This window comes from Ochotona curzoniae, unplaced genomic scaffold, assembly GCF_017591425.1.
Source record: "Ochotona curzoniae isolate NIBS_2020 unplaced genomic scaffold, NIBS_Ocur_1.0 contig_4558, whole genome shotgun sequence".
NCBI classification, from domain to species: domain Eukaryota; kingdom Metazoa; phylum Chordata; class Mammalia; order Lagomorpha; family Ochotonidae; genus Ochotona; species Ochotona curzoniae.
The window spans coordinates 286,556-301,253 of NW_024466327.1; the positions used below are offsets into that span (position 1 = coordinate 286,556).

Consider the following 14,698-nt stretch of genomic DNA (forward strand, 5'->3'; position numbering starts at 1 on the left):
AAAATAGAATAGATCTTTAAAAAATACAAGAAAGTACTGACACTTTAGCATGAATGAATCTTGAAAACATTATGTTAAGATGGACACAAAGGTCACATAGTGAATGATTTGACTTACACAAAATGTCCATAACAGAAAAATTCGCATAGGCAGGAATTAGATGAATAGTGGCCCAAGGGGAGAATGAAGAGTAATTGCGAACAGCTGTAAGGTGTCTTTTGGGGGCAAAAGAAACCTTCTGGAATTGGGTAGTGCTGGCAATTGAGCAATGCTGTATAATTTGATTAATGGGTTAATTTGTTTTAATTTAAGCAGCCGAGAGACATCTGTAGAAAGAAGCACACTCAAGGAGAGAGAGCTTCCACTTGCCTGTTCACCACGAGGATAAGTGCCTTCCCCAATCTTGTACATTTTTTTAAATATATATTTATTTTTTAATTGTTATTAACATTGTATTATGTGATACAGTTTTATAGGCACTGGGGATTCCCCCCACCCCTCCCACAACCCTCCCCCAATAGTGGATTCCTCCACCTTGCTGCATAACCACAGTTCAAGTTCAGTTGAGATTCCTTCATTGCAAGCATATACCTAGCATAAAGTCCAGCATCTTATTGTCCAGATAAGTTCAGTGGCTTCTTGGGGAGACCTTCTCTGGTCTGAAGGTAGAGCTAACAGAGTAAAGTTCTGGTCAACTAAAAGCCCCAACATAACATCAGCATCAATATACAATGTTACAGAATTAATTGACATAGTATTGAGTAAACAATATGTTAAAAATAATGCAAGTTCAATTCTTCAAAACATCTGGGTTGAGACAGTATCAATGACAAGTTCAAAAAGTAACAAACAACCAAACAAAAATTTCAGGTTAAATCAAGGCAAACATGTGGTATCTAACCTTTTGGGATTCGCTCATTTCCCTTAGTATTATAGTTTCCAGTTGGGCCCATTTAGTCACAAAGAACTGCATTTTAAAAGGGAAATTTTTATGGCCTGTGTATTTCATCCAAATAATTCAATCACGCAAGCCTGCTAAAATATTGTGCCAAGTTTCTGGGGAAACCTTGTAAGGCCATTTTCCATGGGCCACCATCTCACTGCCCCATGCATGTACCTACACTGTTTTGTCAAGAAACTTACCATTTGCTTACCACCTGTTTGTCTCACCAAGTGACTAGGAAAATAATGCCTTCAAGAGGGCAACACAGGAATTGCCCAGCCATTTTCTAACTGGTTAGAGTGTACCAATGGGAATGGTCTCCTGCAGTTTCCTGCCCAGATAAGGAGGAGCCAGGGAACCCTTAAAAACCTAAGACACACTAGCCCAGCATGGTATCCCAGCAGCTAATGTCTTCGCCTTGGACGTGTCGGGATCCTATTTGTGACCTGGCTGCTCCACTTCCCATCCAGCTCCCTGTAAGTGACCTGGGAAAGCAGTCCAGCATGGCCCAAAGCCTTGGGACCTTGCATCCACATGGCAGACCCAGAAGAAGCTCCTGGCTTTGGACCAGCTCAGCTCTGACTGTGGCAGCCACTTAGGAAGTAAATCAATGGCTGGAAGATCTTTCTCTCTGTCACTCTTTCTCTGTAAATCTGACTTTGCAATAAATAAAATCTAAAAAAACCTCTGACACTTCTGGTAACTACAGTGTCTTTGCTCTCCATTCAAGATACACCCATTTCCTAGGAAGAGTTTCCCTTTTCCTTCTTCTGTTCATGTTCACTTGTTCACTTCCAAATAAAACTTCTTAGTGTGCAACCAATTCCTGACTTTTTATTTCTATACTAAGCTGGGGAAAGACCCCAATAAGCATTGCCAGCACAATGTTTTAAGAACAAGCCTACATGGGCCCGGCGCGGTGGCGCAAATTGTTAAGGTCCTCGCCTTGCACGCCCGGGATCCCATATGGGTGCCGGTTCTATCCTGGCAGCCCCGCTTCCCATCCAGCTCCCTGCCTGTGGCCTGGGAAAGCAGTCGAGGATGGCCCAAAGCCTTGGGACCTTGCACCCACGCTCACTTGGAGAGTGAATCATCGGATGGAAGATCTTCCTTTCTGTCTCTCCTCTCTGTATATCTGCCTTTCCAATAAAATATAATAAAAATAAATCTTAAAAAAAAAGAACAAGCCTACACACAGAGATAAATATGACCTTTTATTGTCAAATTCCATAGTGCTAAGTTAAATACAATATGCCAGACATAAGCTTAAATAGATACATACTTTTAAAATGAAACACATTTTAAATCATAATTTAAATAACTTGATAAAACCCAAGTGCAGAGTATATTTTATTCACACAATTGTTTATGCCGCTACCTGTAAAATATTTATACCATTTGAACATCTCAGAGGAAATAAGAATTCATGCTATAGGTAGCATAATCCCAGTACAGTCAGCCCTCAGTGTCCACAGATTTATGTCCGTGTAGTCAACCAATCATGGGTATAAAATATTTTTAATTGTGCGTGTGCTGAATGCCTTCAGAATTTTCTCATTGTCATTATCCCCTAAACTACACATTATAACAAATATTTTCATCACATTTATAGTGCACTAGGTATTATAATGTAGAGATGATTTAAAGCTTAAGGGAATATGTGCTATACATATTATATCTCAAATACTATATCATTTTATGGAATGGACTTGAGTATCTAAAATTTTGCTATCTACAAAGAATCCTAGAACCAATCTCCAGTAGTATCAGAGACAATTATGCATTTTTAACTCTCTTGTTTCCCAGAGTTAATCTGATTTTCAAGAAAAAAGAAAGAAAGAAAAAGAAAGAAAGAAAAAGAAAACCCCTCTGCTACTCTGGTACCTGTCACACTTTCCTAGTTATCATCAACTTTGTTATCATCAATGCTTAGCCAGCCCTGCTCTGAAACTTTTGTTTTCCGCACCGAAAAGCATGGGAAAGCTTGTGCTCTGATCCACAGTTATGAGGCGGGGCAACTTTGTTAATTACTAACCCAAAATACCTTATTGAGAGTGATTGACTGATAGCTGGGATTTGAAATGTATAAATAAGCATGCTCACACAGCATTTCCTTTCTTTCAGAAAAGCCTAAAATGCAAAATAAAATAACTAGGGAATAATAATTACACATCTTCATTTCAGAAAAAAATCAATAGAACCTTTATGCTGTGAATTTCTGTCCAGTCTTGTGAATATACAAGGATTACCTGTTTACACATGACATCTGACAAATTTCTGTGAAAAAACAAAGCACACCACATCTCAACATGTTTTCTCAACAAAAGACACTCATAAAATTGTACACCTTTGCACTTTATTTACATCAGAACATTTGGTCTCACGTTTTTCCAATCGTAAAAGCACACATATTTCTGAAAAAAAAAATCCTGACAATATGCAAACCTTCTACCAAGTTTTGTGCTCCTGTTAGTACCATATTTTAAAAACAGCTATATATTTTTTTTCCATTAGAAATGCCCACTGGTTAACATTATGCAATCCTAGGAGACAATGCTTTTCCTCTTTTAAAAGAAATTTGCTAAGTATGTAGCATCAGATTTTGTTAATAAACCAAGAGGTGGTCATTTAGGGTAAATAACTTCTCCTACTACAGTCCACAATATGTTAGAAAATTTTCAATACCTATAACACCTCTACTGGATTAAGAGTTATGCAAGAGTATGCCATAGTCAATATAAATTTAAAAAATGCAGTCTGTAAGAACACTCTAAAAAATATGTTGAATCCCATAGGGATAAAGATGAAAACAGCTGTTTTTAGTAACCCTTACACAGAGCATTAAGTAGGATTTGCACCTTGCACCATTAACTTGTATCATTTTTCAAGTTACAACGCAATATTTGACCAATTTGCTGCCTATTGAGCAGAGGACAGAGTTAGCAAAGGAACACTGAGGTTCCAGACTCCAGTCCCTGCAGCTTTGTTCGAAACTTTTCATTGAGCAGCCTTCAAATGCTTGGTCCTGAGAAAAGGGAGGAGAAATCTGAGTCCTGTTGGTGAAAGGATGGCCGTTCTACCGTATTTAGGTCCATTGAAATCAAGGGTTCTCATAGCCCTGTTTTAAGGGCAGCGGTTACAGTAGATGAGAAGGGCCAAAGACCCTAAGGAAGTTCTTCATATCTGCCATCTTCACATATTGCTCGAGGTCCTTGGATATGTTTCTTATTCCTATAAACATAAACATGCATGTTAACATCACACTAAATATACTGCAAGCAATAATAAATATACATGCTAGCCCAGACTGCTGTATTCATGCTTATGGGGGTAGTCCAAACATGAACACCAAATCCTATGCAGTTAGGACAGCACTCTGCACGACATTGTAGTAGTGATATGTGTCATCCTCTAGTCATCAAAACTTGTATAATGTACAACACGAAGAGTGAGTCCTAATAGAACCAGCAGATTTTAATGATAACGTGTTGATTTGAGCCCACCAATTATGAAATAAATGAATCATGCTAGCACAGATTGTCAATAATAGAGGGCATTAGAGGATGTGATGAGGACATACATTGAAATTCTTTATATTTCCTGATTAATTTTTCTATAATCCTCAAGCTTCACACACACACACACGCACGTGCACACACCACACACACACATACACACACACACACATTATTTTTTACTGGATTAGGGGAACATAACTCTTGCAAATTCCCACAAAGCACAGCTAACTGGCTAATAAAATCATCTCAAACCAGGCAGTCTGGATTTGAATCCTCATTATGTTGCTGACTAACTCTAGTGGTTAGGCAGTTACTTAATTTCTCTATGCCTCATTTACATGGTCTGTATAATGCAAAATTCAGTAACTGCCCCCATTTCCAGGCTTAGAACAGTTTCTAGAAATAGTGTCCTATAAAAGGGTGACTGTTGTCACTATCATCCTCTACAAACAAAATGACTCAATGAAACCAGATCTCAATCTTCTTCTGAAAAGAAATGAAGTTTTTTTGTTTTTTTGTTTTTTTTTTTTTACAAAATACCATGAAAATGCTGATGCCTTCCTTAGAGATCAGCAGATTCAGAGAGTTCAAGGGCAAACAAGAGCATGCATCATAGCCATGCCTGATTTTAAGATCTCACCTGATTCTCTGGAACTTAAATGAGGTTGGAAGGCACTGGGCAGTTTTCTTGTGATTCAAGGCCTGCATAGCTGCCAAAAAAAAAAAAAAAAAAAAAAAAAAAACGGATGAGAACACTATGTAAAGCATTGGTTTTCAACATGAAGAGAGAATAATGTGTAGAATATTTATAACATGCATTCTGTACTGGAATGCAGCTTACCTGGCAGGAACAAATTTCTTTGCTACAAAAAAAAAAAAAAAAGAAAAGAAAAGAAAAAAGAAAATCATTAATTTAAATAGCTTTTGAGAACAAATCAAATCCAGACACAATGTGACATGGCTCATAAAGGGTTACAAACTCAATGCCCTTGGGCCTCTACAACCAAGTTTGGTGGGGCAAAAACTGGTAAAATGCAAAGTTCACACCCTTCCAAAGGGCACGGTCACTACTCAACACCAGCAATGCTGCACGCTCAGTTTGTCAGATTCACCTTCCGATCTTTAATGAGGAGTTCACAGTCCAGATTCTTACGCTAAATTTTCTATTCTGAACACATGGGAATTTAAATCAGAAAATTTAAAATATCTGTAAGCTAAACAAATCATGGATGTGGCTATAAGAAGCATTTACAAATTCCTGATGGGATATCTCAGTCTATGTTCCAAGCCATCTCTTTAGGAAGCATCTTACTCATTTTCATTAGAACACTGAACATGGCAGCCTTCTTGTACCACTCCAGGGACATCACAGAATTCAATGCAAGTGGGCACCTCTTTGGGCAGCATAATTGCAATATATCATAAAACTTTTCCCACTCTGAGTTGTACTCTTTCCCTAAGATTTCTACTTAATTATAGTCAGTTTATTAGTGTTTGTCTAATAAATATGTTCTAGTTGCTATTTAAACTTGCAAGAGACACTGCCATTCATTAGATAGATGGATAGATAGATGGATAGATAGATAGATAGAAAGATAGAAAGATAAACAGCATCCCTCACCTTTTTTCCGAAAGTACTTCAGAAACCAAAGAAGAAATGAACTTAATGTCAGGAAGGAGGTTCCACCAACAGAAAGTCCAACTGCTAAGGCAACACCAGGCTCACTGGCTGCTAAGAAAATAAGGAGAAAACCATCATGAAAGGAACTGATTTCGAAATCCTTCTGTCCTATCCGCTTGACCTTTGTCTCTATACAGCAATTACTAAGAGCAGAAGAGTCATCTAGTTCATTGTGAGGCACAACCATGACAGCAGAATCCCTTTAAATCTTTCCCCTTTACTTTTGAGCCAATATCTCACTACTGCCGGACTGAATTCTAACTGATCAAGCTCTTTCATAAAAACCATGGCCCACCTTAGTCTCTTCTCTCTTTAATCTCTCTCTCTCTTTCTCTCTCTCCTTCCATTGTCACTCCTGTTACTCCCAGATCATCTTCTACTAAATGTCAGAATTCTACTCATCTCACTACCTTCTAATTTTACCCCTCTATTTCTGTAAGGCTAAACATCTATCAACTTGTTCATCTTATCAGTTTTTCTGCTTTGGACATAGGGTAGTTAACTATTATAGCCAGACAACTCTTACTGTCTCTAGTCCCCCAGACAATCATCATCAAGCAATTTATCACCTTCACAGGTAGGCAGCACCCCAGACCAGTGTCCCGTGACATCACACATCAACACTGAAGAGCCATTAAGGGTCCATCCTTCAGGGCATGTAAAATTGCACACAGTTCCAAACACAGGTTCTCTGCTGCAGTTCATGTTGATTTTTCCCAGAATATCCAGGCTTGGACATTGCACTGCTGCAAATAACAGGCACATGAGTAGTACTTACAAAAAAAAATACATTGAAATCTTTAAACCGGCTTAAGGGTCACAGGTCAATGTAATTTATGAGCACTATTTGATTTTCAGCAGGAAGGAAATGAGGATCAAGCCCTTTGGACTAATGTAGGGTTAGGAAATTAGGAAGCATTTCACCTGTACTCCACGAGTCTGACCTCAGCCTTACCGTGGCAGGAGGGCAGCTCCTGTGTCCACTGTCCTTGAGACGTGCATTTGAGTTGAGTGGGCCCATGTAATTCAAAGCCTTCCTTACACTTGAAAGTGCAAGAGGACTGATAGGTGAATTTCCCAGTGTGGGGACCAGTACAGCCCACCAAGCCATTCTCAAGTGTCTCTATAGGATCACATTTCACAGCTGGAAACAAAGAAGGGGAACATCAGAGAACATCAGAGCTTGGTCTGCAATAAGAAGCAAAAGATTTCTCAAGGTAGTCAAATGCCCAAGCTCACCAATAATTTCCTTTTATAAACAAGACTATGCCTTCACATGTTGGCTTCTCATTGTCCTACTCTCCTAGTTCCACTGGGAACTTTTGGGTCTCTAATACAATCTATGCTCACAGGTGAATTCACAGCTGGATGTACGTTGGAAACTTCCAGAAGCATTAGGAAGGCAATTCAAGTAGCCTTGCTTTAGGCTGAACAAGCCTATGCGTTGGAAAGCTGTGACTTCCAATGGATAATCAGAAAATATTGCTGTGGAATTGGGGAGTACTAAGCATTCGAAGAGTCGGTCCAGTTCACTTGGGACAAAGCAATGATCAGAGAATTGGAATTTTTTTCATTAATCCCTAAGCAACTTGGCTATGGTTTTGTCACATTCTAATCCTTTCGATGATGATGGCACACAACCAAGGATAGCTTGAACAGGAACAATGGTTCCTAAACATTGGCCTTCTGACATGCAAATGCACAAAATTATGGTCAAAGGAAAGACTTTATGCAGCAAGAAAGCAGATTTTGGATCCCAAATGCCTAACAGTAGCACAAAATATAAAGGAAATATGAAGACACTGTATCAAATTAATCTATTTACATTTTGGTTTTGGTGTTGTGGCTTTTTGCCATTGCAGCTCATTCTAGATGATGGCTGAGTCAAGTAATGTTAGTGCCTACTAAGACAGGTGCTTACTTGCAATATTCTTTCTCTTGCTTTAATATGACGTAAATTTCAATGTTCACATATGTATATATCAAGACTGCCTCTGTAAGTGACACCACGCTTAGAAATAGTATCATTACCATTCATTATGATGGTAATTTCAAAAGAAAGAGGTGAAAACATTTCAGATTTCATTAATATTTTCCTTATTTCTATTTGCAAAGGCTCTAAAATTATCTGTTTTAGATTAATAAATCTATTTCTTCTATACCAATATCTATCAAGCTGTGTTAACATAGCACAGTTAGATTAGCAAAACATTCATTCCTCTCCGTGGCCAAACTTTGGTTTAAAATTATGTGAATCTTAAATATTCAAATCTGATTTCTATGGTTAAAGTTGGACATTTAGTTTTATTTCACTGCCGAAGTCTGAAGATCACTGCACTTCAAGAAATGGAAGGCTCAAGAAGAGGCTGGCCACATACTGGCCACAAGTCATTGAGCCCTTCCTGAGGCTTGTGGATGATGCCACAAGACACAGCTATACCACACTGGACACATCGCATTAGCCAGTCTGGTTTGGCCATTTGTAGAATTAATTGAGAAAAAAATGTTTAGAGTAAATCTTGATGTGGAGCAACTCTACCTGTACATGTTGGCTTCTCATCATTCCAGCTCCCAGATGAGGTACACTGCAGGCTCCTGGTTCCCTGTAGTTTAAATCCTTCCTCACAGTCAAATACACAGGTTGTGTTCCATGGGGAGCTTTCTTGGCTTGGAGAACATTTTACATCTCCATTGGTAGGCTTTCCAATAGCATCACATTCAACCACTGGGGATTTGAAAGAGCACCATAAATTTTACAGAAGAGTAATACATTTGCTTTCTATTGAATTTAAAATTTAGACCAAGGTAAGGAAATTACTTCCCTAGAGTAGACTCGGAAGTCCTATGTCAATTCTTGGGGACTTGTACAACCATAATAAAGCTCTTACTCTTTGCTATTGAGTTTTTATCTTCTAACATTTTTACTTTGACTAGGCTGGGTAGGCTATGATATGCTTTATTGTAACACATAGGCAAAAATGAAAACAAAAAACAAATTCTACATCAGTACTTGTGATGGACTGTGATAGGAACAATATTGACATGCCCAATACTTTTAATATTCTATCATGGAAGGCCCTCAAGGTTACCCAGGTTCAAAAATATAGACTTGAAAGAGGAAAAAAGAGATTGAACGTGTCTTTTTGTCATAGCCAGGCAGAAAATAAAAATCTCACCCCAAGCATATATCAGATTTGCCAATAGGTTGACTGTTGATTATTTAAAACTTCATAAGAAGAACTTTCCCTGGAGTTTTGAAAACATTACAAATTGGACAGAAAATTAAGGCAAAGATGGATGGACTAGCCAATGCCCTGTGTGCTTCAAAGATTTACCATTGCAGGTTGCAGTGGGAGCACTCCACTGTCCTGAAGATGTACACCACGTGGTTTCTGTGCTGCTCGGCAAGTAGCCCTCTGCACAGGTAACAGAACAGGAAGAGTTGTAGCTGAAGGTCCCCAAAGGATGAACACAACTCAGGTTCCCATGCTGAGGTTTTACCTGAGCTTCACAGGTCACAACTGAAAAAGAAAAAAATTTAAATCAGGTCTGTTCATCTCTTACCCCGCATAGGTGAGAAGAACACTGGAAACGGTTATTTCATGCATTCCAGACACTGAGTAACCATAAAGTTACAAAGTCAGCAATATTTCATCTTCATTTTACAACAAGAAATCTGGGACCCAGAGAGCTTGCCTGCTCCTTGTCAAGATACCCTAATTCAATGAACGAATGAATATAGGACTTAAACCCACATGCGTCTGACTTCACCATTCCCCACACACACCAGAAAAAGGGCACACATGCTGACTCTGCCAAAGAAAGAGACGAGGACAAGACTCACCCTGCTCACACATGTGTCCACTGAAGCCAGGGTAGCAATTACAAGTGTAATTATTTATGGTCTCTACACATTCACCATGGCCACTGCAGGATGCTTGGGTACAGGCAGCTATGGAAAACACAATCCATGCGGAGGAGGGTTGTTACCATGCTGATAATGAGTTGCAATGAATTTACAATCCATACTATGCAACACGCATATTACTAATGCTTCAAGCTGCCAAATATTTTTTAAAATGCCAACTGTGAGGATTCAGGATCATCTGTTTTGAGTTTTTTTTGTGAGGGTCCATCCAGACCTCAGAGTACTGCTGTCACTGGCAAAACCTATCATAGACTGAAGACAGATAGCCTACAATAAATAAATAAACCAGTAACTAAAATACGCTTTTCAGATGAGAATACATTCTACATAGGCATAGCATATTAGACATTCTTGCCTGCATTCACTGAAAAAAAAAAAATCAGACTCTTGCACAGTTAGGCAAAAGATTTTAAACCATCTCTTTCCAAACATACAGTGGAGACTAATTTGTGCATGCTACAGATTTGTCAAGAGGCCCACAGGGTGGAACTGCCTCTGACTACTGCTTCAACCGTCCTACCTGTGTAGCACAAGGCAAGCTTCTTCTTGCTGCATCTCTCATCATTCCACATGCCTGTATCCTTGGGTCTCTTGATGTAGATCTCCACACAGTCTTCATTGTTTTGCTTATTGTTGGGTTCACCTGGAGCCCAGTTCTTGGCTTCATCGGTGAGAGGTTTTTGGGTCCCTACCCAGATCCACACATCGTTAACTTTTCTGATTCCAATCCAGTAATAACTTGGTGAATAGTCTAATATGGAATTTAAATAGTCAATCTCTTCTTTATTTTGAATGGCAACCAGATGTGTATATTTTTGCTGACAATAAGCGCTGGCCTCATCATAAGTCATGTTTTCTCCAGAGAAGTAGTAAGACCAGGTACTGCTCTCTTGAATGAGAAGCACTAGGACAGAAAGATGAAAGGAATGGTAGAGTTTAGTACCATTATAGTTTAATTCTGCTAGCCAGGCTTTTTGCTGTATTTCTGACACAGTCTGGACTTCCAACAACATTAAAAAAATTTTTTTTTTAAATAAGAAGAGGTATGTTGGAAGAAACTAGCATTTATTTTGTCTCTTGTGACTGCCCTTCCACTGGATACTTTAGCACAGTAGGCACCATAACCCAATAATATACTCACTTTGTGATTGAAAAGTCAAAATAACTGCTTTTCTGAGCACTCAGTTCAGATCACTGAACATTGTGTAATGCACTATATCTGAGCCAAGATGTTTAATCCTCACCAGGCCTCTGGGAGACAGATTATTTGTGACCAACACTGCATTCAGACTATTAGAAGTAAAGAAAATTGCCCCTTGCCAAGGGTGGAATATTGCAGGTAGAGGGCAGGAATGCTACTAATATCAGGCAAGTCGCAGGACAGCCTTGCACGAAGCATAATACTCTGATCCCAAACAAGAATAGCACTAGGATGATAGCCTAGTCTATTAGTATGGTCTAATTCATGATGCTAACTTACCAAAAGTGAGAATAGAGAGAAAATGCATGGGCATCATCACAATCAGTTCTTTTCACCAAAGCTGGATCTAAAAGTCTTCTCTGGGGAGTAAAAAAAGAAAGTACAAAATTCATTGTAGAAGGAAATCTCCAGGAGCCAGATACTCAAATAAGTCAACCATGATGTGTAAGGCAGCATCCTAAGATTTTGGAGATGTGATTCTGGTACCTCAGCCATTGTCTTCATAAACACTTCATAAACACTAACCTGAAGTAGTACAAAATTTAAGATATTCATAATGTAGGTCAAAGTAAAAAGACAGGTGTTGATACAATACATTAGCACTTGCACAAATCTTTTATAGGAAAGATTTTTCCACATTCATTGATTTTAATCATCTATGTCTCATAGCCCAAGCCCATCTTTGAAACGAATTCTGTACTTACCACTTTGGGAAGCACTAGTTTGGTAGGTAGCTTTCTCAGGGCAACCACCACGTTGTCCTGTGCCACACTAACAGTTTGATGCAGCCAAGCCCAGGACCTCTGAACACTGCTTTCACTGCCCAACTTTTATAGGGTGGCTTGCTTCCTGTGAATAATAGCAGGAAGTTGTCCAAATCCAGTAAAAAGGAAATTCCCAACAGTATCCAAAAACGTTTCCTGGGAATGTCCACAAACTAAAAGTTACAGTGATGTCAGATGCTCTGTCCCTCAAAATAACTTGCTTTGCCCATACCTTAACATGTAATCTTTATTAACATACCACAAATGCATGATTTTCAACTGTAATAACATAAAGTCTATATCTTTAAAAAGTGTTAAAACTTGATTTGCATTAAAATCTCTCATGTAATTGTGGCCATAGTCAGAATTTCATAAACATGGGAATAAACTGAGACTAGTTTAGTCATCCATCAACTACTGTTCAGCATTCTCATCCACTCACTTTTAATTTTTCTTTCACCTAGTTACATCATTCTAATATGTACTATCACACAAAGGAATGGATCACAGTTGAACTTTAATCCTTAAATTCTATACACTACTTGTGCTTAAATCACTAAAAATAATATCTTTCACTCAGCATTGAAAATAATGCCTTAGGGTGGGTGTTTAGGCTAGTGATTAAAATTCCTGTGTCCCACATCAGAGTACTTGGGTTCCATTTCTAGCTCAGACTCCTGATTCCATTTCCCTGTAAATACAGACAGTATTGGGATGCTGTCACCCACATGGAAAATCTGGGTTGAGTTTTCAGCACCAGGCTTCAGCCTGGCCCAACCCGGGAGGCATTTAGAGGAGTAAACTAACAAATCGAAGCTCTCTCTCTCTTTCTCTCTGCTTGTGTCCCTATTTTTTTCCTAAAAAAAAAAAAATAAGAAGTATATCTATGTTTTTTTTATTTTAAAAAATGGAAAATAGATTCAAATATTCATGTTGAGGAAAATAGTCATAGTCTATTACTGAAACAAAGATAAATGTCAAATGCACTTATTTAGTTTACTCCATTTTTAAAAAAAAATTTAGCTTACGAATACTCAGAGAAAAACATCTGCACCAAAATATTAGCAGTGATTATCCCTTTCTGCAAAATTTTGAATGATCTTTACATCTTCCACCAGTATTTTAAGCATTTTTCAATGTTTACAATGATCTTTTTTCTTTTTTTTTTTTTTGCTTCATACTAAACTGTCTTTAAAAACCTATGTACAAATGCAACTGAAAGAGAACCATATCAATAATATCCTAACTTCTTATTCTTTATCTTGACATTTCTTTTGGATAACTGTAAAGCAGGTTCATATTCCATAGCAGCATCTTATCCAATTTAAATGACAAAGACAATAAATGGGGATCATTATAACTTCCATATTATTTAGGAATTCCGTATTATGTAGAGATTAAGTCAAGCTACTATTCTATGGATACGATCATTCTTCTTTTAAGAAAAGAGGGTTTAAGAAGTCCCTTCAGCCATCATGAGAGATGATGAAAGGCCTATTTTGTCATAGCATTGGCTGTTTTTGCATTCAAAAAAGCAGCAATACTAGAGCCAAGAAAAAAGAAAAAAGAAAAATTCCAGTGAATACAACTGTTTTTTTTTTAAAGAAAACTGTTTAATTTAATGCAACTCCTATTGAAAATCCAACTTTTACCTAAAGATTTGATTTTTTTTTAAGATTTATTTATTTAATTTGAAAGGCTGGATGACAGAAGGAGGGAAATTGAGAGTGGAGACAGATACAAAGAGATGGAGTGAGACTCTTGCTCTACTGGCTGGGCCAGGTCCAAGCCAGGAGGCAAGAATTTCATCAAGGTCTTCCAGGTGGCTGGCAGAGGCCCAGCCACTGGTGTCATCATTGCCTCACAGGAAGTTGGATTAGAAGCCTGGGCTCTATACCTGAACCCAGAATTATGATGCAGAATACAGGCATTCCAAGTAGAAGCTTTACCCACAGTGCCACAACACTGTCCTCATAACAGAAATTTTGGAACCTCCTCTTTCCCACTCTCTTTACATTATATAGATACTGAAATGATTTCAACTCTTTCCAAAAATTATTTATTTGTATTTGATAGGCAGATTACAGAGAAAAGGAGACAGAAAGATCTCGGCCATCAATCCATGATTCCAAGTCTTTATCCCACTTTACTCAGAAAAATAAAATGGTGGGTGATCAATAAACATGCCCGAGAAATCACTCACACAAGCTTATTTAAATATTAGGGAAGGATGTGAAACCGATTCATATGTAATCTGCCTGTTCCACTTTATTTTAATAAATTACAATCTATATGATCGGCACCTTGGCATAGCAAGCTAACTCACCCATGGCACCACTTCGTATCCCGGCTGCTCACTTCTGATCCAGCTCTTTTTTAATGGCCTGGAAAAGCAACAGAGGCTGGATCAGGTCCTTTGGCCCGTCCACCCACATGGGAGACTAGGAAGAAGCTCGTGGCTCCCTGCTTTGGATCGGTTCAGCTATGGCCATTGCAGCCATTTGGGAAGTGAACCAGTAGAAGAAATATCTCTCTCCCTTTCTCTCCTTCTCTCTGTAACTCTGCCTTTCAAATAAAATAAGTCATTTACATAAATAAATAAATAAATTACAATCTACAATATGCTATTAAATTTTGAAAAAGCATCGTCAAATGCACATTGT

The 14,698-nt window shown here is 38.3% G+C and overlaps 1 protein-coding gene across 1 annotated transcript; it reads right to left on the reverse strand.

Moving 5' to 3' along the window:
• Positions 1-5,116: 5,116 nt before the first annotated feature.
• SELE (selectin E) lies at positions 5,117-14,365 on the reverse strand. The gene is given in 12 exon segments (XM_040986791.1): positions 5,117-5,171; positions 5,303-5,324; positions 6,083-6,193; positions 6,712-6,888; positions 7,098-7,286; positions 7,413-7,484; positions 7,487-7,627; positions 8,682-8,867; positions 9,478-9,663; positions 9,987-10,094; positions 10,591-10,974; positions 14,362-14,365. Coding segments are annotated over 12 exon segments (1,635 nt in total).
• Positions 14,366-14,698: the final 333 nt, after the last annotated feature.